This window comes from Panthera pardus, unplaced genomic scaffold, assembly GCF_024362965.1.
Source record: "Panthera pardus isolate Hobbes unplaced genomic scaffold, ASM2436296v1 HiC_scaffold_2, whole genome shotgun sequence".
Lineage (NCBI taxonomy): Eukaryota > Metazoa > Chordata > Mammalia > Carnivora > Felidae > Panthera > Panthera pardus.
Window position 1 is genome coordinate 87688184 of NW_026526765.1, and position 22701 is coordinate 87710884.

A 22701-nucleotide genomic window follows, 5' to 3' on the forward strand; every position below is an offset into this window, starting at 1 on the left:
AAATAAGGTAAATGTAGTTGTTTCATATGATAACTTTTGCCACCAAAAACTATCCAAATTAACTGGAAAAGAAAATTTTGGCTGTTGACATATTTAGCTGGCTATAGAGGATTTAGCTTCTTTCAATGAAGTTTTATTATACAAGTAATTTATATTCAAATTCAACCAACATTTCCTAAGCAACTTCTGTGTACTTGACACGTGTTTTGGAGGGGGTTCATTTATTTTTAATCCCCCCCCCCCAGTAACTTGGAGAATTTTACGGATGATCCGATTGACAGATTTAATCTTGTAGTTATTTGTTATATATTCAGCCTGTTTATTCATGCATAAAATGAGACAGGTAAATGAATGGGATATGAAGAACAAATGTGCTCTACACAGTATGCCTCAAATGTATTCTAATTCAAAAAATGTTTCCCTAAATATTTCCTGAAATACCCCTGTGCTTTGCCTTCCCAGTCCCTCATCACCTCTAGCTCACACCATCAGTGCCCCATACTCCCAGGCCTTTCTAATTACAGGATACGCCAGGGCCAGTAGATCTCTCTGTCCACTTAGAGGCCTTTGTTCTACTTCTACTTCTGCTCTGTGACCTTCACGGATCTGCATTGCCACCATTTACACCCAAGGTGTGTCGGGCTGGAATTCAAGATCTCCACGTCCCTCCAAGGTCTTCGACACTCCTCTCTTTTTAGGAGTTCCCTTCTAGCCAGATTGCTCACAGTGCCCCCCGACTCGTGCTCTGTAAATTCCCACCTCAGCCCTTTCCCACAGCCCAGTCACAAGCCCAGTGTGTCTTACTGTCTCTTCTCTTTTTTCAAGGCCCAAATCAGTTCCTGCCTCTTAGGTGAATCTTTATTGGATAATCTCTTCCCTCCTGGGAACTCAGTAACACTTAATCTGGATTACTCTGTGGGCATCTCTCCCTAGGCTGCCTTGTCTTGGTTTGTACGTCTCACACATGTGCATATTGGATTACCATAAAGGAATTGCAGGGCCTTTGAGGACTGGGGCCACGTCCTTGCCTCCTCATGGGGTAGCACACAGTATCATTCATCCTGGAGTAATAGACACTTGTGTTTTAGGATAATGATAATGATGACCAACCGTAACAGCGAGGTTTGATTGTCTCCTTTAAAGTGCTTCAGAAAACAAACATCTAGTTTTACAGCAAGGATTGTAGAGTCGGGTAGTGGGTTTCTCTTATTCCCCAATCAGAGGCCATGAATGAAGCCAACAGATGACATTCTGCCTCAGTTAATGTTGCCTCAACTCCTTCCGTAGCTCTTCCTGTCACGGAGCAGTATATTTTGAATGATGAGAAATGGCATCCTTCAGATACCCGTTTCTGTTAGTAGGGCATTGAGCATCAGAGATCTAAGAAAACCCCTTCAGTGTTCACATCATAGGACTATCCCTGTGCCTTGGTGAATCAGTACTTTTGGAGGCATCAATCCTTCATTTCAGCTCCTAAGTAGGAGTCCTGCATTTTGAAATTCTGTGTGAATAGGAAAGCAAGCTGTCAGGGTCATACACGGAACTTGTGAGGAGAGCAAACCCGACATAAGAGGACCAGAGGGAGAAACCACTCAAAGAAAAGGGGAAGTCAACAGCAAACTGTGGAAGAGCCTACTGTCCCTGCATGTCCTCGAAATGATAGTCTTACTGGTATGCCCTCTCTTCACTTAAGGACACACAGACACACAAAATAAAACCCAAACCACTGAACTGAAAGAGTGAGTCACGCCAGCCCAGGCCTTTGCCAAGCTAGTCCATTAAAGTGCAGGGCAGATTCTGTGCTTTTCTTAGACCCTGAACGAAGACTGTCTGACTTTCTTCCCAAATTTTTTTAATGGAAAAAAAGTATATGCTGATTTCTGAGCAAGTTGGTATAGATTAGCTGTCTTCTCGTTAAACATTTTTAATCTTCCTTTAGAGAATGTTAAAAAAAAAAAAAAAAACTAACTGGGTTACCTTCACGTGGAGGCTAAGTTGGTCATCCCACAGACTATTTTATAAGTCATACCCTGTTAAACTTTTATTTTTCATCTCATATAGTGTATCCTGTAGAAACATTCTTGAGTCTAGATTTCTCCCTGAGTGCTTTCATTGTTTTGTGTTAACAGGGAACGGATATGGCAATCCCCGAAACTCACCAGGTCTGCTGGTCTCACCTGGTAACTTGAACAAGAATATGCAAGCAAAATCTCCTCCCCCCATGAATTTAGGGATGAATAACCGTAAACCAGATCTCCGAGTTCTTATTCCACCAGGCAGCAAGAATACGATGCCATCAGTGGTAATGCGAAACTACATTTTAAATAAATGTTGATAATGTTTTGTATATGTTTTGCTGTTTTTGTATTTGTCTAACATTTTGAATTACTTAAGTGCTCCTAGAAAATTAACATATCAATGCTATTGCTGGAGCCCTGTTTGTATTTAGCCATTATTTCTGGTAACTGGTTCGCATTTCCCTTTTCCATGTTAAAAAAAAAAAACAAAAACAAAAAACCAACATCCAATAAACTTCACTATAAAACTGGTGTTCTGAGGCAAAGAAACCATTTCCTTTTAAGCTCTCCAATTTATAATTAGAAAAAAAATCATTGCTTATTACTCTGCTTATGTTGCATACAATTTGACCAATGTTAGAATCAAACTCACAGAATAGGGAGTTTCATAACAGATTTTATAATGTTGATCTAGTTATGTCCTCAAGGTACTGACAACCAAAAATCTTTTCCATAATTTCTACATGAACATTCTCCTGTGAATTGGCCATTCTTTTCTTAGGTATATTGCAGTGATAATGCTTAATACATCATGTGCCTGTGCTCTGCCTCAATTCATATTTCCATATATGTGCTTCATGCAAATAGCTACCTCTCAAAAGCAAATTGTTTTAAAATCCTATGCATTATGAGAACAAAGGTTATATTTTACAACAACAAAAAAAGTTGACACTGTAAGAAAAAATTAAATAAGAAATAAATAAATAAGAAATATAAGCAATATCCCCGGACTCCATCATTTTTCTTTCTCCTGGGTCTGCAGGCTAAGATGAAGATAATGATTGTGGGGCCAAATTCAACAACAAAGAGACTTACATCAGTGTTCTCCAAATTAGCTTTGCTTAAGAGCGAGAACATTTAAAACCAAGATTCGGTAGACAAATTTAGACCATTCTGCAAACACATTTCTCTTTTTTTCCTTTCTGTGCTCTGTGGCAGGCTTCACGGTAAAACAGTCCTGCAAGCTGATTAGTTTATTATGGCACAGTGCAGATTAATTTTGAATATCATCCCCCCCAAAAAAATCACATAATACGCAACATTCCCTTCGGAAAGGACTGAGTCTAATAAATAAAACCTCCCATGGGGCCATAGCCAAGCAGTGTGGGCCATACGGGGCAGGCTGTCTCTATCAGCAGGTTTATTCCAAGTTCCTTAAAACTGATGTTCTCCCAGGAATCCTGTGAGTGGTCAGTACAGCCTCTCACTGGTGGCCAGGTGCAGGTCCCCCCAACCCCCGCCTCCAGCGCTCCATGAGTGGAGTCTCAAAATACAAGCTTTTTTTTTTTTTTTTTTTTTCAAAACGTGGTACTGAAATAATGAAGTTTGAGACACTGACCTGTGCAGAAAACTAGATAGATTGTCTTCACATTTGAGACAAACCGCTCATTAAGTGAAACAAAGAATGTCTTTGTAAGGAGTTATCTTTAGAGTCTGGGTTTTAAAATTGTTTAAACTGTTGTGTCTATCAGAAGATGCTTTGCCTTTTGTTGAAAAGGTTTTGCCCAGTTATAAATATTTACAGACACTAATTAATAAAACTCCTTCCCCATGCTCTCAGTCTGAGGATGTCGACCTGCTTTTGGTAAGTAGAAAGAGAACTTCCCTTAAATGATACATGTAAGGAGAAACCCAAGGTGACTTTTAGGTGGAGGGCTCTAGCAAAATGGGAAGATATCAGAAGTTACCATAATATGTCAACATTAATTCTGTTTCGGGGCCATTAATTTCAAGTACCACACACAGGTGAAAAGAATATCAGGGTATTTATTTTTCTGTCTCAACCTTTGTAAGTGAAGACCATGTTTTCAGTTTATTTTAGGACCTGATTTATAGTAAAATTCAAACGAAAATAATTTCCTTAGTTATTTAAACCATGAGGATACTTATTTTTCTAAGAATTAAAGTCTCATGATCTTTAAATGTATGTGAATCTTTAATCTTCTTTCTGTAAGTAGTTAAATACACATGTTAGCTGGTTTGCCATGTAGTTCTGAGGGAAGTTTAGAAGAATCTGAAAAAAGTGGTCAGAGCACCACCTGCTGGTCAGAGTATAGCATGAAATGTGCCCATCTGCTCTGCTGTATATAGAACTGAACATGAAAACCACCACGGTTGATTTTAATTTTTTTTTAATTTGCATTTGAATAAAAACTGAAACAATGGAAGTACAGTATACATATTTCATCAGTTTTCAACATAGTCTGTTTTTACTCATAATAAAGCCTATGGTACTTGTTACTAGTTCAGTTGCCTAGGAGATACTGATGTAATGGGTTACTATGGCAACAACTGGTCTCTTGAAGGATTGTAAATGATAGGGTTGGCAGAGTTCATAGAGACACATGTTAAATGATTAATTTCAGGAGATTTGTACCAAGTTATCTCGTTATGTGCAAAACTAATACTGAAATCTAACATTTTTAACTTTTAAAAAATTCTATCAATAATGTCTCTTTATTTACTTTAAAAGAATCAAAGGATAAATAACTCCCAGTCTGCTCAGTCATTGGCTACCCCAGTGGTTTCCGTAGCAACTCCTACTTTACCAGGACAAGGGATGGGAGGATATCCATCAGCCATTTCAACAACATATGGTACCGGTGAGTAGCTTTGCCATGTTCAAATAGTACATTAAATACTTTTTATTAAAAAGCAAGATGAAAAAAGATACTACCTTTCAGTCTGTTAGGAAGCTTCAGGTAGTACCTGTGGCGTCCAGAGACTATACTGTTACCTATTTCTTGCTAAGACAAAATAAATATCCATATTTTTCTTTCTTAAGTGAAAGTTTTTATTAACCCAACCTGAATTCAATATAAAAGACCAATTTCAAGGAAAACGAGCCATTATTTCTTGATGTAATAGAAAGCTCACTTTCTTAGAATTGTTTAAAACAACATTTGTAGATCATCAAATATGTGTATGCTGTAATGCCGGATTGTACTTCTAATAAATTAAAATTTCAGGCGGTTGTCCTTCAAAGCTCTCGTGGAATACTTATTTTTCAGTATATGATATGTATCTCTTTTAAATCAAAATTGCTCCTGATGCTCTATCTCCTTCTCCCCCCCCCCAAAATGAGAGAATTTATAATGATCATTAAATAGCACTAATAGAATATTTTTAATTGGACATGTTTATTTACCATTTTATAATTTCCAAATTAAGTCTTTTCCCTTATTTTATTTGTTCATCTAGAGTACTCTCTGAGTAGTGCAGACCTGTCATCTCTGTCTGGGTTCAACACCGCCAGCGCCCTTCATCTTGGGTCAGTAACTGGCTGGCAACAGCAACACCTACATAACATGCCGCCATCCGCCCTCAGTCAGCTGGGGTAAGCAATATTATTTCTCTCATAAAACACTTTCAGAAGGCATTTTTAAGTGACAAATGGCAATCTCTAAACACTGCGCTCTAAGGTCCCATTAAAGGAGGTACAATCCTACTTTATCGAAATCGGAAAGTAATGATCAGATCGGTATCTTTCAAGCAGGTTTAATATTACTTGGCTTATTTTTTAAGAGGAGGGGAGCCCTGTGATAATGAGGTAAATTATTTCCCTATTGTTTTAGGCTATACTGGTTTCCACTTGGGTCAATGACAAAATTTCATTTAGTTAACTTTTCATGTAGCTCATGTGGGACATAAGAAGGCACTTAAAAGTTCTTAACATTTTTGAGATATTTGGGAATCCTTATCACTTAACGTAAACCATATAGTCATGCTAACGTTAACCTAGTGCTCACAGGATCTATTATTCTATTGATATACAGATTTCATATAGTTATAATAATGCATTCATAGTATGGCTGTATATTTGTAGACATTGTATAAATAAAAATGTATATGTATGTGTACATATATATATATATATACTAATTACCTAAATTTGGGTATAAAAATAATTTCTGTTGTTTTCTGAAATCAGAATATGTGTATTTCTGCCCCCTTGTGGTAACTTTGAGAAATGTCTTTATCATAGAAATGACTCCTGTCATTTATCTGTAGAAATGTGCAAACCTTTAAAAAGCACTGACTTCATAATTCACACTTTGTGTCAAACAAATAGCTTTCTTAAGTTTAAAACATGAATCAAAGATCTGCCTTTCAGTTGACATAATAACTCCAAAACTGTAGTTCATCTTCAGAAGAAAAATACTAGGAAGATATAAAATATTGAAAGATAAATCTTTGTATTTTAGAAACATTCTGTGTGTCTACCTCACTTTTACTTTTCTGCTGAGCCATTTGGTTAGAAGATCTAGTTAGTTCTATACTTCTGTTTCTAAAGAGATAATGAGTCTAAAAACACTGATTACAATAAAAATCACTGATTGACATCACAACCGCATCTCTTACCCCTCGCTGCCCTCCTAGCTTTCATATGGAATCTATTTCACATAGATTAGTGCTCTAGTAATGGAGTCTTCCCCCATTCACTGCTTGTCTGTATCCTGCCCACTAATCACTATTGTTGAAAATCTAAACTTTCATGTAAACCATAAAATAAATTCACATGACATTGTTGCTGTGCTTTCTTAAAAGATTGTTAGCTTTGAAGATATATTAAATATTGATATAGGGTTTCTCTTTTAAATTAAATATCGATAAAGGGTTTCTCTTTTTAGGACTTTTTAAGTTTTCTCAGAAATGTTAACTATGCAAGTAGACATTTATTGCAATAACTTTTTAAGGTAATTATCCCTAAGTACATCGTACCATCATGGCAATCTTAAAATACATACAGGTGGCAGTGCTCTGCTATGGCTAAGCAGTGAGTCCACTGTACGTGCTTCTTGACAAAAATCAGGGTAGTTGTTTACTTCTCACTTTTCACAAAAGTCATCCATTAGAGGACTGGATTTCCTTAGAAATTATCAATGTCAAGAGCCATAGTATTTGCTTTGAATGTGGCTTTCTTTTGTTATTAGTAACACCTGAAAATTTGCATTTTATATATAAAACACATTTATGTATTTTAACTATACCATAATTTTAAAAGTCCCTTTTTTTGCATGTGAAGAGTCTGATTCTCTGCTGCCCTTAATAAAGGCTTCAGTAAATGAGAAAGGAGAGGACTGGCCTAGAGAGGAACCGAATGGCAACAGCCAAGGATGAAGCATTTTGTTTAGTTCCGGTTTCTTTCAGCAACGGTTATCATGGTGCATAATTAGTCTATGAGTTTTTATTGTATTTAATCACTTCCCTTATCCCTCAGATAGAATACCCCCTTCAGCCCTTCTAATCTTGGCTGGCCCTCCTTCTTTCCTTCCTTCTTTCCTTCCTTCTTTCCTTCCTTCTTTCCTTCCTTCTTTCCTTCCTTCCTTCCTTCCTTTCTTCCTCTCTCTCTCTCTCTCTCTGTCTCTCTCTGTCATAACACATACACACACACAGGGTAGCTTTTTAAAAATGGGTCCCTTCAAATGGACTAGCCCATGTTTACACAACTAAATGTTAAACTGTTTTAAAAAAAAACTCCCAAGTTGTAATATTTATATTAATAAATTATATGGGGTGCCTTAATTCCCTACAGTGTTAATTATTTTAAGAAATAAGTATCTTTTTAGGCTAAAGTAGCTTCATGCTCTTGTGTGGTGAGTTCACATTCCTTTGGACAGATAACAGTGTTCAAAGTAGATACAGCCTCCAGAGTGGCTTGGCTATTCCCAGCAGCCCAAGATGATCACCACAATTCTTTCCCAAAATTAAGAGTATAAAAGGACTCTTCTGTTTTGTTGATGGAAATGCCTTTAACTCCAAAGCTGTACTTCTAACACTGTCTAGCATCTGATTTTATCTAACCAAGGCAGATAAATGGCATACATTGATTTGATGTAGGAAGCAGAGATGATTGGCCAAAGGAACTTGGCCCTCAAGGGTTAAGTGTCATTTGAATATGGAGATTTGAGAAAATGACCCTCAAATTTTTAAGTACTTTTCTCATATCACCTTTAAAAAGGAGCAACGTGTTTTCTGGAAACATTTCTTTACATCATCGTTGTTGATGTGGGTGTTTACAGACGACTTTTAAAAGGTTAGGTTAAATATAGTTTGATAGTTTAATTTCTGGGCGGAGGCAGTACAAAATTTGAACAAAACTATCCGGTTCTGTTTCACTTCTGAACAATTGTGGGGAAGGGTAGGTGTTTTCCCAGTTGGAAGGCATCTGTAATAGATGTAAACTTGCAGCAGGATTTGATATGGGCAACTTGCACATCAGGCTTCTGTCTCCCACCCACCTCTTTCTCACCCACACACATGGAGCATTTCACAATTATCTGGGCCTATAAAGATTTTGTTCTCAAGAACAAGCAGACCAACATGCTTGTATGTGAATCTAGCATGCGTACCACTAAGTGATTTTTTAATGCATTTTCTTTCCAAGATAATACTTTGGTAACAGACACTAGCCAATTACATTTCATGCCATTTGGAATCCTATACCACAGTGTACTAAAGCTGAATCGAAGTTATCACGTACATTTCGTTACTGTGGGTTGAGTGTCCCCAGAACTACTCAAAATGCTTCATATATGCGTTCAGTGTCAAATGAAATGCCACCAAAAAGTAAACTTAGGGACTAGCCTATTTGTCTACGGAAGGCATAAACAATCAGTATTACATCTCTTATGGGGAAGGCCTGCAGCAGAACCCATCTGAGCCAGTTCACAATGGGAGATACAGTAAATAAGTAGGTAATGCAGCTTCCAAAAGCTGTGTTAAAGAAGCAGCATTTTGATTATACTATTTTTTGCTTAATTTTTCCAGATTAACTGCTTATACTAACTAGTCCAACTCACCGAATTTTTTTTTCTAATTGTCCATGTTTCTCTGCCTGTGAAGAAGCTATCTAAATGTCAGAGGGCAGTCAAAAGCATTTGTTGATATGCCACTTTGTTTTCAGACTCCTAATTGACATTCATTATTAAAGAGTTCTGTGACTCGTAGTAGAAGCATTTAATTAAATTTTAGTGAAATAGTCTTTCTTATCCAGAGCCAGGAAAATTCTTTCTTCCAGAAATCAAAAGATGATTTCCTCTGACATCAAAATGAATCACTAAGTAACTTTGAATCAAGATAAAATAGTCCACCGTTACAGATCCTTTTGAAATACAGGTGTCACCCCCCACTTTAATATCTTCTTGATTTGAAGATTATTTAATTAAAACTCTTAGAAAATTAATATGCTAATATCGACTGTAAAAGAAAACCTACGAATAAATAATGACAAGCATAAACAGATGATTGAAAATCATATACACTCAATGTTGGTAACTTCATGTAAATGTTAAGACTGTTTTAATTCTAACACATAAAAGCCAGAGAAAGAAAGGCTTACTAGGGAAACAAATAATTCTCCTTTATGTTATTCTCCACATTAGCTCATCTATTAATAAGAGAAGGAAAGTAGTTCTTTGCCAGTAGGTGGTGCTTTTGTATAAAACATCACTCAAAGATAAACTCATTTTGACTAATTTTATATCTCTATACATTTTGAGCCTGAATCGCATCTCCCAAAAAGCCGGCCCGAAGTTATTCCACTTTTTCCTCTGAAACATATACCCATTTTCTCCCTGCTCATAATGGCTTTTTAATGTCCTCTAATTCTCTCCATTTGAAAGTAACGTAATCACATACAGGAGTAGGTAGCCTGGCTTTCCTTTGTTTAGAATGGGCGTATCTGGATAGATTATTCTTTCCTGCAGCTCCTCCTCCTCACTAAAAAAGGTATCTGCACTCTCTTGACAACATGGGCAAGTAATGCCGACTCTAGCCATGAATGTCCGTGCAATCAGAATGTGAGAACAGTATGAGCATCTTAAAATTGATGTCAGCAATGTTCTTCTGGTTTATCCTGATCAAAGTCATTGTGATTGCTAATCTACACTAAGGGCTTAATGCTTTTCCCTCCAGAGTTTCAAGTATCTAAATTCTTCCACATTTTGGAAGATCTCCTGGAATAAATGAGGATTAAGGCATATAAACACGATAAAATCACACTAGATCCTTCTTTACAACAACCTTTCCTTAGACAAATCCAGATTCCTCAACTCATGCCAATTATAAATATGAGTGATACCCTACTAAGCACCCCAGCAGGGAGAGATTCGCAATGATAAAGTTGAAGTAGTTGTGGAAAATAGACAGCAGTTTCATCCCATGTAACTGACAAACAATGGAGAAAGTCATACTGTTGATCAGTTTTAGTAGGGTAGGAAGTCTCAGTGTTTTTAAGCCAATAAACTGTTCTGCAGATAACTTTCAACCTCCTTCCCCTCCTTCTCTCCCCTCTTCCAATCTTTTCACCAGATACAGTTATAATTACATTTACATCATTTACAGCTATAAATGTAGCATTTTGTGCATTTATTCATTTGAAATTTGAACTTTCTTCACTTTGTCTGAAGACTATACAACTTAACGTGCATGTGCTTATTACACAGAGGGAAACGTTTATATCTATAACTAGCTTTTACAGAACACACACATTAGTAAATCAAAGGCGTCTAATTCAAAGGCTAAACACTGTATCTTAAATCTTAGCTTATATTTTGGAAGTAGTCTAGGGAGAAATTCCATGGACACAGAAAATGCTTTTTCCAGCATGTCATGTTAAGCCTTTCTGAGCCAGTCACCTGTATGTTTAGGGAGCCTGTCAGAGACTAGAGGTATGATTCATGAGGCCCAGACCAGTGAAATGCTGTAATTACTACCGTGCATCCTAAATGGCTCTGAGAAGGCAATGCCCCTAAGTGCTTCGAGCACGCTCTCCTCCCTCTGGGCATGCTCTGGTGTCTATGCGAGTCTTGAAGCTGATGTGTTATGTAATTGTGAGTTCCTGGGGGCTCCAGGCCTCCTCCATCTGTAACTGGGTTTCCTTTCCTCCTACAGAGCTTGCACTAGCACTCATTTATCTCAGAGTTCAAATCTCTCCCTGCCTTCTACTCAAAGCCTCAACATCAAGTCAGAACCTGTTTCTCCTCCTAGAGACCGTACCACCACCCCTTCGAGATACCCACAACACACGCGCCACGAGGCGGGGAGATCTCCTGTTGACAGCTTGAGCAGCTGTAGCAGTTCGTACGACGGGAGCGACCGAGAGGATCACCGGAATGAATTCCACTCCCCCATTGGACTCACCAGACCTTCGCCGGACGAAAGGGAAAGTCCCTCAGTCAAGCGCATGCGACTCTCGGAAGGATGGGCAACATGATCAGATTATTACTTAATAGTTTTTTTTTTTTTCTTGCAGTGTGTGTGTGTGCTATACCTTAATGGGGAAGGGGGGTCGATATGCATTATATGTGCTGTGTGTGGAAAAAAAAAGTCAGGTACTCTGTTTTGTAAAAGTACTTTTAAATTGCCTCAGTGATACAGTATAAAGATAAACAGAAATGCTGAGATAAGCTTAGCACTTGAGTTGTACAACAGAACACTTGTACAAAATAGATTTTAAGGCTAACTTCTTTTCACTGTTGTGCTCCTTTGCAAAATGTATGTTACAATAGATAGTGTCATGTTGCAGGTTCAACGTTATTTACATGTAAATAGACAAAAGGAAACATTTGCCAAAAGCGGCAGATCTTTACTGAAAGAGAGAGCAGCTGTTATGCAACATATAGAAAAATGTATAGATGTTTTGGACAGACCCGGCAAAGGGTGGCCATTGGTAAATGTTAGGAACACACCAGGTCACCTAACATCCCGAGAACGCGCTCACAAACCTGCACGCATATCATTGGCGTATGGCACTCATTAAAAAGGATCAACGACCATTAAACGAGGACCATACCTATTAAAAAAAAAAAAAAAATGTGGAGTTTGAGGGCTAACGTATTTAATTAAATAAATAAATAAATCTGGGTCTGCATCTCTTATTAAATAAAAATATAAAAATATGTACATTACATTTTGCTTATTTTCATATAAAAGGTAAGACAGAGTTTGCAAAGCATTTGTGGCTTTTTGTAGTTTACTTAAGCCAAAATGTGTTTTTTCCCCCTTGATAGCTTCGCTAATATTTTAAACAGTCCTGTAAAAAACCAAAAAGGACTTTTTGTATAGAAAGCACTACCCTAAGCCATGAGGAACTCCATGCTTTGCTAACCAAGATAACTGTTTTCTCTTTGTAGAAGTTTTGTTTTTGAAATGTGTATTTCTAATTATATAAAATATTAAGAATCTTTTAAAAAATCTGTGAAATTAACATGCTTGTGTATAGCTTTCTAATATATATAATATTATGGTAATAGCAGAAGTTTTGTTATCTTAATAGCGGGAGGGGGGTATATTTGTGCAGTTGCACATTTGAGTAACTATTTTCTTTCTGTTTTCTTTTACTCTGCATACATTTTATAAGTTCAAGGTCAGCTGTCAAAAGGATAACCTGTGGGATTACAACATATCACGTTGCAACACCCTAAATTGTTTTTAATACATTAGCAATCTTTTGGGTCAACTGACATCCATTGTATATACTAATGAGTTTCTTTCATGCTATTTTTTGTTTTGTTTTTGCATTATTATCAAATGCAGGGCCCCTTTCTGATCTCACCATTTCACCATGCATCTTGGAATTCAGTAAGTGCGTACCCTAACTTGCCCGTGTCCTAAATTATCTGGTTGGTTTTCAGCCTAGAATTTGATACACTTTTTAGAAATATGCCCAGAATAGAGGAGCTATGTTGGGGCACATGTCCTGCAAATATGGCCCTAGAAACAAGTGATATGGCGTTTACTCAACGCATAAGTTATAAATTCCCACAGAAGAAAAATGTGAAAGACTGGGTGCTAGACAAGAAGGAAGCAGGTAAAGGGATAGTTGCTTTGTCATCCATTTTTAATTATTTTAACTGACCCTCAACAATCTTGTCAGCAATATAGGACTGTTGAACAATCCCGGTGTGTCAGGACCCCCAAATGTCACTTCTGCATAAAGCATGTATGTCATCTATTTTTTCTTCAATAAAGAGATTTAATAGCCATTTCGAGAAATCCCATTAAAGAACCTCTCTATGTCCCTTTTTTTAAATTTTGCAAGAAATAATGATGACTCTTGTCTGATATTCGTCTATAAGGGATTAATTTTCAGACCCTTTAAAAAGTGAGTGCCATAAAAAAAAAAAGTTGATATATATTGTTTAAAAGAGATTTAAATCCAAGAATGATTTTCCTTCTCTTGGAATGTGAAGATCTGTCGATTCATCTCCAATCATGTGCATTGACATACACAGCCATGAAGATCCAGACAGAAGAGCGACACTGTTATAACACGTGTAGGACATTTCTTATCCATTCTTTTCTTTCACTTGCATAGTTGCTGTGTGTTTCTCACTATAAAAGGCTGCCGCTGGGTGGCAAAAGCCAAGAGACCTTACTAACTAGGCTGTATTTTCTTAACTTGATCTGAAATCCACAATTAGACCACAGTGCACCTTTGGTGGTATCCATATAGGATGCCAGCCTGCCTTGTACTAATGTTTTATATACTGAAAACAAACAAAAAAATCTGTCAACCTTTTCCTATATCCCACTACTCCAGGTATCCATGGAACATGAAAGAAAAACATTTACGCAGAGGAAAAACAGAAAATCATCCCTGAACATAAAACAGACACACACACACACACACACACACACACACATTGACACATGGGAGGAAAAACTAAGAAAGTCATTTTCCTCACCATATACTTGACCCCATCCTTACAACCATCCTTGTAACTTGATGTGTATAAAATATGCAAACATGTCACAAATGTTGTTGTCATTTCAAAACACTTTACCAATATCAGCAGAGATTTACCAGTGGGTGGGAAAGGGTCATTATGTGAAAATATGAAAAAATAGCCATATTAATTTTTTACCTGCAATTTGCCTCCGCAACAAAGGAAAAGTGAATTTATAATGCTGAACAGAGAGTAAGCTAAAGTACCAGCAGAAGCCTTGGCTATTTATAGCAGATCTGACAATAGTTTTATAAGAACATGAAAAGAACAGAATCACTTGAAAACGGATGCCAGTCATCTCTTGTTCCCACTACTGAATTCATATAAAGTGGTAGCAAGATAGCAAAGGGATAATCTGAGAATTTTTTTAAGACAACTTAATGAGAAGAAGCACAATTTTTATTGTGATGAGTCACTTTCTGTAAACAATCACTGTCTATCTTTACCCTTCTACCTTATCTGTAATTTACCATTTATTGTATTTGCAAAGCTAGTATGGTTTTGGGTTTTTATCACAGTAAATCCTTTGTATTCAGGAGTCTAGGGCAGAGCCCTGAGGGAGTGTTATTTTACATACCCCATCCTAGGGTAACATTTTAGGCAACATTCTTCATTGCGAGCAAAAGAACCATAAACAGCGTTTTACACAGCTACAAATATTGTTATAGCTAATCCTATTTTAAAAGATTTTTGGTAATATTAAGCTTCAGTACTGGTAACACATGCAAGATACGCAAGCTGCACCACCTGTATATTGTATGCATTGGTGAGTGGAAGGCTGTTCATTTCAACCTTTTTTAAAATTGTGTTTTTTAGTAAAATGGCTTATTTTTTCCCAAAGGTGGAATTTAGCATTTTATAATGATGAATATGAAAATACCTGTCATCCTCAGATCGTTTTCAGGGTGACTAAAGCAAAAAAGTTCCAATACACTTTTTAAAAGAATGTCTGCCCTCTCACACTTTGATGTGTTGTTTTTCTTACATACCCATCTTTGAATTTAGAGATAGCATTTTTTTTTGCCCCTTATCATGAGCTTTTGTTTGTTTTTCCGGAGGGTAAATGTTTTGTATTTTCTTTCTTTAAAAAAAAGTTTTTTTTTTTTTAAAGAAGCAGCCACTTGAACCCTCAATAAAGGCTGTTGCCTAAGCATGGCATACTTCATCTGTTCCCATCTGTGCCATCTGCTGTGATGTCACTTACATGGCGTTAATTTCCTGCCACTACAGATCTTTTGAAGATTGATGGAATACTGGTGTCTGTTAGAACACTTCAGACTACAGATGTAATTAAAGGCTTTTCTTAATATGTTTTTAACCAAAGATGTGGAGCAATCCAAGCCACAGATCTTCTACATTCAATTTGTCCATTTGGGTTATTTTCATAATCGGGTATTGCATTTTGCCTTCCCTATTCATACCTCAAATTGATTCATACCTCAGTTGAATTCAGAGAGGTCGGCTAAGTGACAGATTCTGTTGTGGTGTGAACGCAGTACCAAGTGTTCTCGCGGAGCAAAGTAGACCTGGGTCACTGTAGGCATAGGACTTGGATTGCTTCAGATGGTTTGCTGTATCATTTTTCTTCTTTTTCTTTTCCTGGGGACTTGTTTCCATTACATGACAGTAATTAAAATAGCTTGTAAATGAGGGCATACAAGCATTTGCAACAAATATTCAAATAGAGGCTCACAGCGGCATAAGCTGGACTTTGTCGCCACTAGATGACAAGATGTTATAACTAAGTTAAACCACATCTGTGTATCTCAAGGGACTTAATTCAGCTGTCTGTAGTGAATAAAAGTGGGGAATTTTCAAAAGTTTCTCCTGCTGGAAATAAGGTATAATTTGTATTTTGCAGACAATTCAGTAAAGTTACTGGCTTTCTTAGTGATGCAGTGTCTGTGGTGCGTTTTTTTAATTAATGTTTTGCTGTTTAAGTTTATTCCACTTAATCATGTTTCTTAAAAAGCAGCTTCTCTCACAAGTGCAACTGAGCATTCTGAGTTTTCGGCTCAAAATACTTAAAAAGAGGGGTATTTGTGTTTTGGGGGGAAAAGGGTGTAAACTAGATCACCTTTCTTGGAGTGATATTTGTACTCAGCCAGTGTGAGAAGTTCAAGGTTCTTACCACGATCTTGAATAACTTGCCTCAACACAGAGAATTTTCCAAAAGTCACTCTGAGAAGCACTGCCACGACAAGTTAAATTATTTTTTAAACTAAAATGTGTAGAAAGCATTTTCAGATTCATTTATTTTTTTCATCGAAATAGTTTCTTTACCCAAAACAAAACAAAAACAGGAAAGCATAGGCTTTTATCTAAATACTTGAAAAAACTAGTAAATTCATACATTTTTAGAAACTAAAAAATCTATCTATTACCTGAATTCAATAATAATTGCTAAAGGGAATGTCTTTAGAGACACCAACGTAAAGACTAATGTCCGAACTGAAAAGGGAAACAAGAAGGCACTGGCCAGCCACCTGGAGAACTTGGACTATTGCGCTGACAGTCATTCCCACTCTGCTGGAAAAAGAATGCAGCTTGGGGAAACATTACATGTGGCTTGAAGATAGCAGTGCTTTTCTGTCTATTCTTTTTATTTGTTGTTGGCAAACGTTTATTATGTGCAGTTCACATGGTGCGTTCTAGGATGAATGAAGATGTAGCCCTTGCTCTTAAGAAACTTACAAACTAATGGGAGATTAAAAGATTAGTGGCATGTAGAAACCACTCTCAGAGACTTCTGCAAAGTGCTAGGAAGGAACCACTTGAGTCATCTTTGGAGCAGAGCAGAGCATGAACACTTCTTAATTTGCCGAGCAGAGACAGGCTTGGACTTGTCTTTGGAGGGTGGGTAGGAGGGAGAAAGGCCCAGATGGATGAGGGCAGGACTGACTTGTGGACATGTGAGTCTGCAGTCACACATGACACTACACTTAGTTTCATGTTCTACTGTCACCATCTTGATAATTTCTTTTTTATGTTTATGTACTTGGGGGTGGGGGGTGGGGCAGAGGGAGAGGAAGAGAGAGGAATTCCAAGCAGGCTCCAGGCTGTCAGTGCAGAGCCCAACTTGGGGCTCAAACCCACGAACCGTGAGATCATGACCTGAGCTGAAATTAAGGGTTGGACACAACCAGGCACCCCCATCATCTTGATAATTTCATCTTTGAACCTGTGTTTTGTAAGTGAAGTTTGTGCGTGTACAGAGGAGATACACAGAAAAAAGTGCAAAGCTTTGATTTTAGTGACTTCAGGGGCATCTTTTTGCTGCTCTTTTGAGGAAAGGACATTTTCTTGTCACACTGAGTCCCACAAATTATGACTCTGGATGAGGGCATTCTACAAGGAGGAAAATAGGTATACAGGCACAGAGATGGGAAAACAAGAGAAAAATGGACAGGAATGGTGGCCTATCCTGTTTAAATAAAGTATAGCCATGTATAGGTGTTGGAGGAGGTCATCAGGAGGACATGACTGCCCGTTGACCTGCAGGTTGGACCCGGGCATTTGGAGCCTCCTCACCCTCACCCCTGTCCTTAGAAGTACACTCCCTGTCCCTCAACCAATCCCACAGTAGGAGCCATTTTCAAGGATACAGCCTACAGCCTGGAGAAAGCAATGTGTTGTTGAGACCCACTGGATGGTATATATGACTGCACCCAGTTAAGGCCTCTATATAGACTCTTAAGAATCTGGCAGGCTGGTGTGGAGATGTACTAGTCTTGGAGCCACCAAAGACCAGACTCACACTTAAATTCCCTTCCTTAAACCTGCCACCTACCAGTCTGGAGTCATCTGCCTCTTTCTTCAGTCTCATCTTGCCTGTGTGTATGGAAACCAGTTTCAGATTGCACCCAGGAAGGTCCCAAGGTTTCAAAGCAACAGCAGAGGAACAATAAGAGATAAGACTGGAAGAGTTGGTTGGGATCTGATTATACAATTGCAAGTGAAGAAGTCTGGAGTTTGAGCTGTCAAAATTCAGCAAAAGATTATATTAATGGTAGGAGTGATGATAGAAATTGTTAGCATTTACAGTTTTGAGCTTAAATAATTAGGATCATAGTAATGTCTAGATAGGAAATGGAGAGGTCACTGCTGTGTGAGGAAGGTAATTAATTCACTTTTCAGCATGTTGGGCTTGACTTCTATCCAAGTAGAGTAGGAGCATGTTGTAAATGTAGGCTTGAACTCAGGATACCATTTGATGCTGAAGATAAAGTTTTGGATGTTCCTGACAGAGAAGTAATAATAGTGAACACCATGACCGTGAAATGAACTTGTCAAGGGGAAGGTCATGGGTGAGTGAAAAAGTAGATTTAGAAGACAGTGTTGAAGAGGGCAGACCTAGAGAAGAAAGGACCTGTGAAGAAGTCAAGGGGCTTTTAGACAAAAGGAAATCCAAAGTGTGCTGTCAAGATAAGAGGTTCCAAGGTAAAAAAAAAAAAAAAAAAAAAAATTCAACAGTGTCAAATGTTTTATTGAAGTCACAAAGGTGGAGATTGGAGGAAGGGACTTTGTCTGTGGGTGTTATCTGAGAATCATTTCAATAAAAGGGTGTAGCAGAAAGAGGTTGTCTAGCAGATGTTGTGAAATTTCAGGCAGCGAGTGTGAACAAACCTTTCACAATGTTTGTGATTAAAAGAAGAGTGCTGGTGTGAGGGACCAGCAGAGTCAAGGATAAAGGGACAGGTGGTTAAATGACCAGGTAGTCCCTGAGCATGTTTATGGGTCAAGAAAGACCTAAGGGAGCAGAACACAGACGTGAACCATCGTAACCCAAGGGCAGACAATTACATTTTGTGCCCCTCGGCCCCATTCCTATGTGGTTCTTTCATTTCAGTGATGTTTGGGAGTCTGATTAGAGTTCTTGAATCTAGTAAAGGAAAATTATTCAGGCAGAGTGTCTGAGTTTTCATTTTGTGAATTGAGTCCTTCTTCCATTTTGTTTGCCTATTCCTACGGCATCTTTCCGGTACATTACCCTTACCGATCAACTACTAAACAAGATTCAGATGAAAGAGGAAAGCCAAGTTTGCTCCCCTACTGTTGTCTCCCTTGGATTCCCACTGTTCTTATTTCCTGAGAGAAAATGTCTTTATCAGCAAAAATAAAGCTATTCCCTTAACCTCTCCTCTCCCAGGCAGAGGTTACAGTTTAAAAAACACATGGGAAATGTTCAGTTTCTGGCCCTAGAGCGGTATTTCCTGGTTTTTGAGGGCCAGCTCCATCACACTCAGTCTTGACCAGCTCAGAATTAGAGAAGAATCTCTAGTCCTGAAATTCTCATGTCTAGCAGCCAACTTCTACTGTAGGCCAAATGGAGATGACAATCACCCTTTGACTCTGGTAACTCATGCAAGGGCTGGGCTGAAAGGAAGGAAACATGAACTACCAGGGGGACAATTCCACACTGAGCAGAAAGTACTTTAAAAAGTACTTTACCCAACACTCTACCATTAGAAATGTGGGATCCATATGAGTTCCCATGCCCCTCCTCCCCTCCATGAAAACAGCACCAATGCCCTGAAGGTTGGAATGGCCCAGGGAACCTGAGAAAACAGAAGCTGAAGCTGATGTGTGAGGGAAGGCAAGATGCTAACATATATTGAGTTCCTTTCTGCAATGGGCTTGACCTACATTATCTACCTGTTCAATGACACTGGATGCAGTTTTTCCAGAGGTCATCCAGTCTCCTGGTTGCGAATCAGCCCAACTTTATCCCTCCCAAGTAAAGAAGCATGTGTCAAGTTATCTAAGTATCGATTTTGTCACCTATCACTAAACTCACAGGGTTGCTCCGAAGCCCAGTTAAGATGTGTATAGTTGCTAACCACTAAAAATATCAGATCTCTACTCCCCCACAAGTTACTCAAAATAAACATGACTCTGCTCTCTAAAATAATGGTAAAAGAAGGCAACAAAGTTCTGATTTTTCCTATGATGACTACAATGTGCTTTTTTATTTCTTAGCAATTATCACATTCTTTCCCAAAAGACAGTGTGATGTGCTCCCGCTTTGCTGATGCCCAAAGCACATTTTCTCCTTACAAAGAATGCTGTGCTTTGGGCACCTGGGTGGCTCAATTGGTTAAGCATCTGACTTTCTCTCAGGTCATGATCTCACTGCTCCTGAGTTGGAGCCCCACATCGGGCTCTGTGCTGACAGCCCAGAGCCTGGAGCCTGCTTCAGATTCTGTGTCTCCCTCTCTCTCTGCCCCTCCTCTGCTCATGCTCTCTCTCTCTCTGTCTCTCTCAAAAATAAATAAACATTTAAAACAAAAAACAAAAAACAAAGAAAGCTGTGCTTTGCAGTATTCATCCTAAAGCTTCCCACTAATGGTGCTAAGTATATCAACACAGAGAAACTTTTCTAGAAGCAGTAGTTACAGTAAGAGACCATATCCTCAAGCATTTATTCCATAAATATTTGATATGGTATGTACTTGCTTCTCTTTATAAAAATGAGTGCTGCTCGGATTGGCAAACCTATTTGTATGCAAAAGTTTATATGTGTAGTATTTATGATTAAAACATTGAGAAGGTGCCCATTCATAAAGGAATGTTTAAAAATCTTGGGGTGCCTGGGTGGCTCAGTCAGTTAAGCATCCGACTTCGGCTGAGGTCATGATCTCATGGTCCGTGAGTTCGAGCCCTGCATCGGGCTCTATGCTGACAGCTCAGGGCCTGGAGCCTGCTTTGGATTCTGTGTCTCTCTCTCTGTCTCTCTCTCTGCTCCTCCCCCGTTCATGTTCTGTCTCTCTCTGTCTCAAAAATAAATAAACATTTAAATTTTTTTTAACGTTTATTCATTTTTGAGACACAGAGAGACAGAGCATGAATGGGGGAAGGTCAGAGAGAGAGGGAGACACAGAATCCAAAACAGGCTCCAGGCCCTGAGCTGTCAGCACAGAGCCCGACGCGGCGCTCGAACCCAAGGACCGCAAGATCATGACCTGAGCCGAAGTCGGACACCCAACCGACTGAGCCACCCAGGCACCCCTAAATAAACATTTTTTAAAAAATTAAAAAAAAAATAAAAATCTTGTGATGCATCGACACAATGAAATACTATGCAACAGTATAAAAGAAACAAAACAGAACACAACACAACACCCTCTACATCCTGATATGGAAATTTTCCAAATATATTGTGAGATAGAAAAGCAATAATGAAAAAGTATATATAGTATGCTATCTTTCTGGTAAAAATATGGGAAGCAAAAACATTTGTGTAAAGAAACACTGGAAGCATACACAAAGAAACCAACAAAGGTACCAAAATAACAAGGGGTTGGGAAGAGGGGCCAACAAGATGGAAGCAAGACTTGACAGAATGTACCTATTAATATTGTTTTGATTCTTGAACTATATGGATATGCTTACTTATTGAGAAGAAGAAAAGTTTTAGTAGAGATGAAAAGGCCTCCAAACAATTAGAAATGCCACATAGAACAGACTTTTAGAAATCTCTCCTAAAAAGGCCTTTGGGAAATGCTAGCATGTAGAGCAACCCTTGGGACTGGTGAGATTGCCTTGAGGATTCTTCAGCTGTCACTTTCTGCTGGATGACAAAAAGAAAACCTTAGAGTTAGGACTTCGCTTCTCCAATTGACCACACTGGCCAGGAAAAAGCCTTACTAAAGCAAACAGTCTCCTGTGGTTAAATCGCAAATATTCTTTTCTTAGAATATTTCCATTTTCTTTGCCATTTTCCAAGTTATTACCTACCTCTATTTTAATTTGTTCCATAATATTTAACTTACTCTGCCTAATCAGAATATGTATATCCTATCTAGCCACCTAATTTTAAGACTGCAAAAATCAGAAGACCTTGGCTGGATTTCCATTGAACTGACAGCTGCCTCATGCATTGTCACTATACACTGTCCCCACATGTAAACAATTCAGCTAGAGTACTAGAACACACAAAACGTGTCATCCTAACCAACTTCTGCATCCATAACAACCAGCTGAAATAGCATGGATATCATGTGATTTTCTAATTCATCAGCTAGATTTCCAAGTAAGATTTAGAAGGCTCAAAATAATATAACTTTTTCACAATTCCCTACCTTCTTTTTCTCTGCATTTACTATCTTGGTTTATGTTCTTTGCGTGCATAAAACTCTACCATTAAAACATGTTAAAGAAATGATTTGGCCAGGTCAAAAAACACATCCCCTACTTCAGAGTTCTACTGACAACAAAGGGTAAGACTTTCTACTACCTCTCCCCCTGAAGTCTCAATGAGTGATGTCCTAACTTTGAGTCCTTTGAGTTCAGTTATTAAGAAAGGATTCAGAAGAATGGTTTACTTCATCTACACGGTGCAGCCTCTCCAGGATTCTCTTTAAAGATACTGACAACCACATGAGAACATATACAACAGCCCTTTTAAGTTCACCTACCTTGATAAAGCCCAGTTTTCTTCTGCCTTTAACAACGTGTTTTGTAAAATCTGGGAATAGAAGAGAAAGTTACTGTGAAATACAGAATCAAGAAATATGAGATAAAACGCACTGAATGTCTGCATTAAGAAATTTTTACATGACTAGTTATTAGATAAACCAGAATGCAATCAATGTTGGTGCTAATTGTAATAATTATTAAAACATCACTCATTAAAATGTGTGCAAAGATTATATTGAGCACAAAAGAGAGCA

At 38.1% G+C, this 22701-nt stretch overlaps 1 protein-coding gene across 16 annotated transcripts in view; it reads left to right on the forward strand.

Annotated features, from left to right (window-relative positions):
- Positions 1 to 15923, forward strand: part of MEF2C (myocyte enhancer factor 2C) — a 171483-nt gene extending 155560 nt beyond the window's left edge. For 10 of the 16 annotated variants that reach the window (XM_053907208.1, XM_053907210.1, XM_053907215.1 and 7 more), the window contains 5 exons: positions 2130 to 2302; positions 3859 to 3882; positions 4771 to 4900; positions 5499 to 5634; positions 11193 to 15923. In XM_053907208.1, the coding sequence (XP_053763183.1) occupies positions 2130 to 2302; positions 3859 to 3882; positions 4771 to 4900; positions 5499 to 5634; positions 11193 to 11514 (785 nt within the window). In that variant the 3' untranslated portion in view covers positions 11515 to 15923. The remainder of the gene's footprint in view (positions 1 to 2129; positions 2303 to 3858; positions 3883 to 4770; positions 4901 to 5498; positions 5635 to 11192) is intronic. The other 6 variants (XM_053907222.1, XM_053907218.1, XM_053907217.1 and 3 more) reach the window with 3 other exon arrangements.
- The last annotated feature ends 6778 nt before the right edge of the window (positions 15924 to 22701 follow it).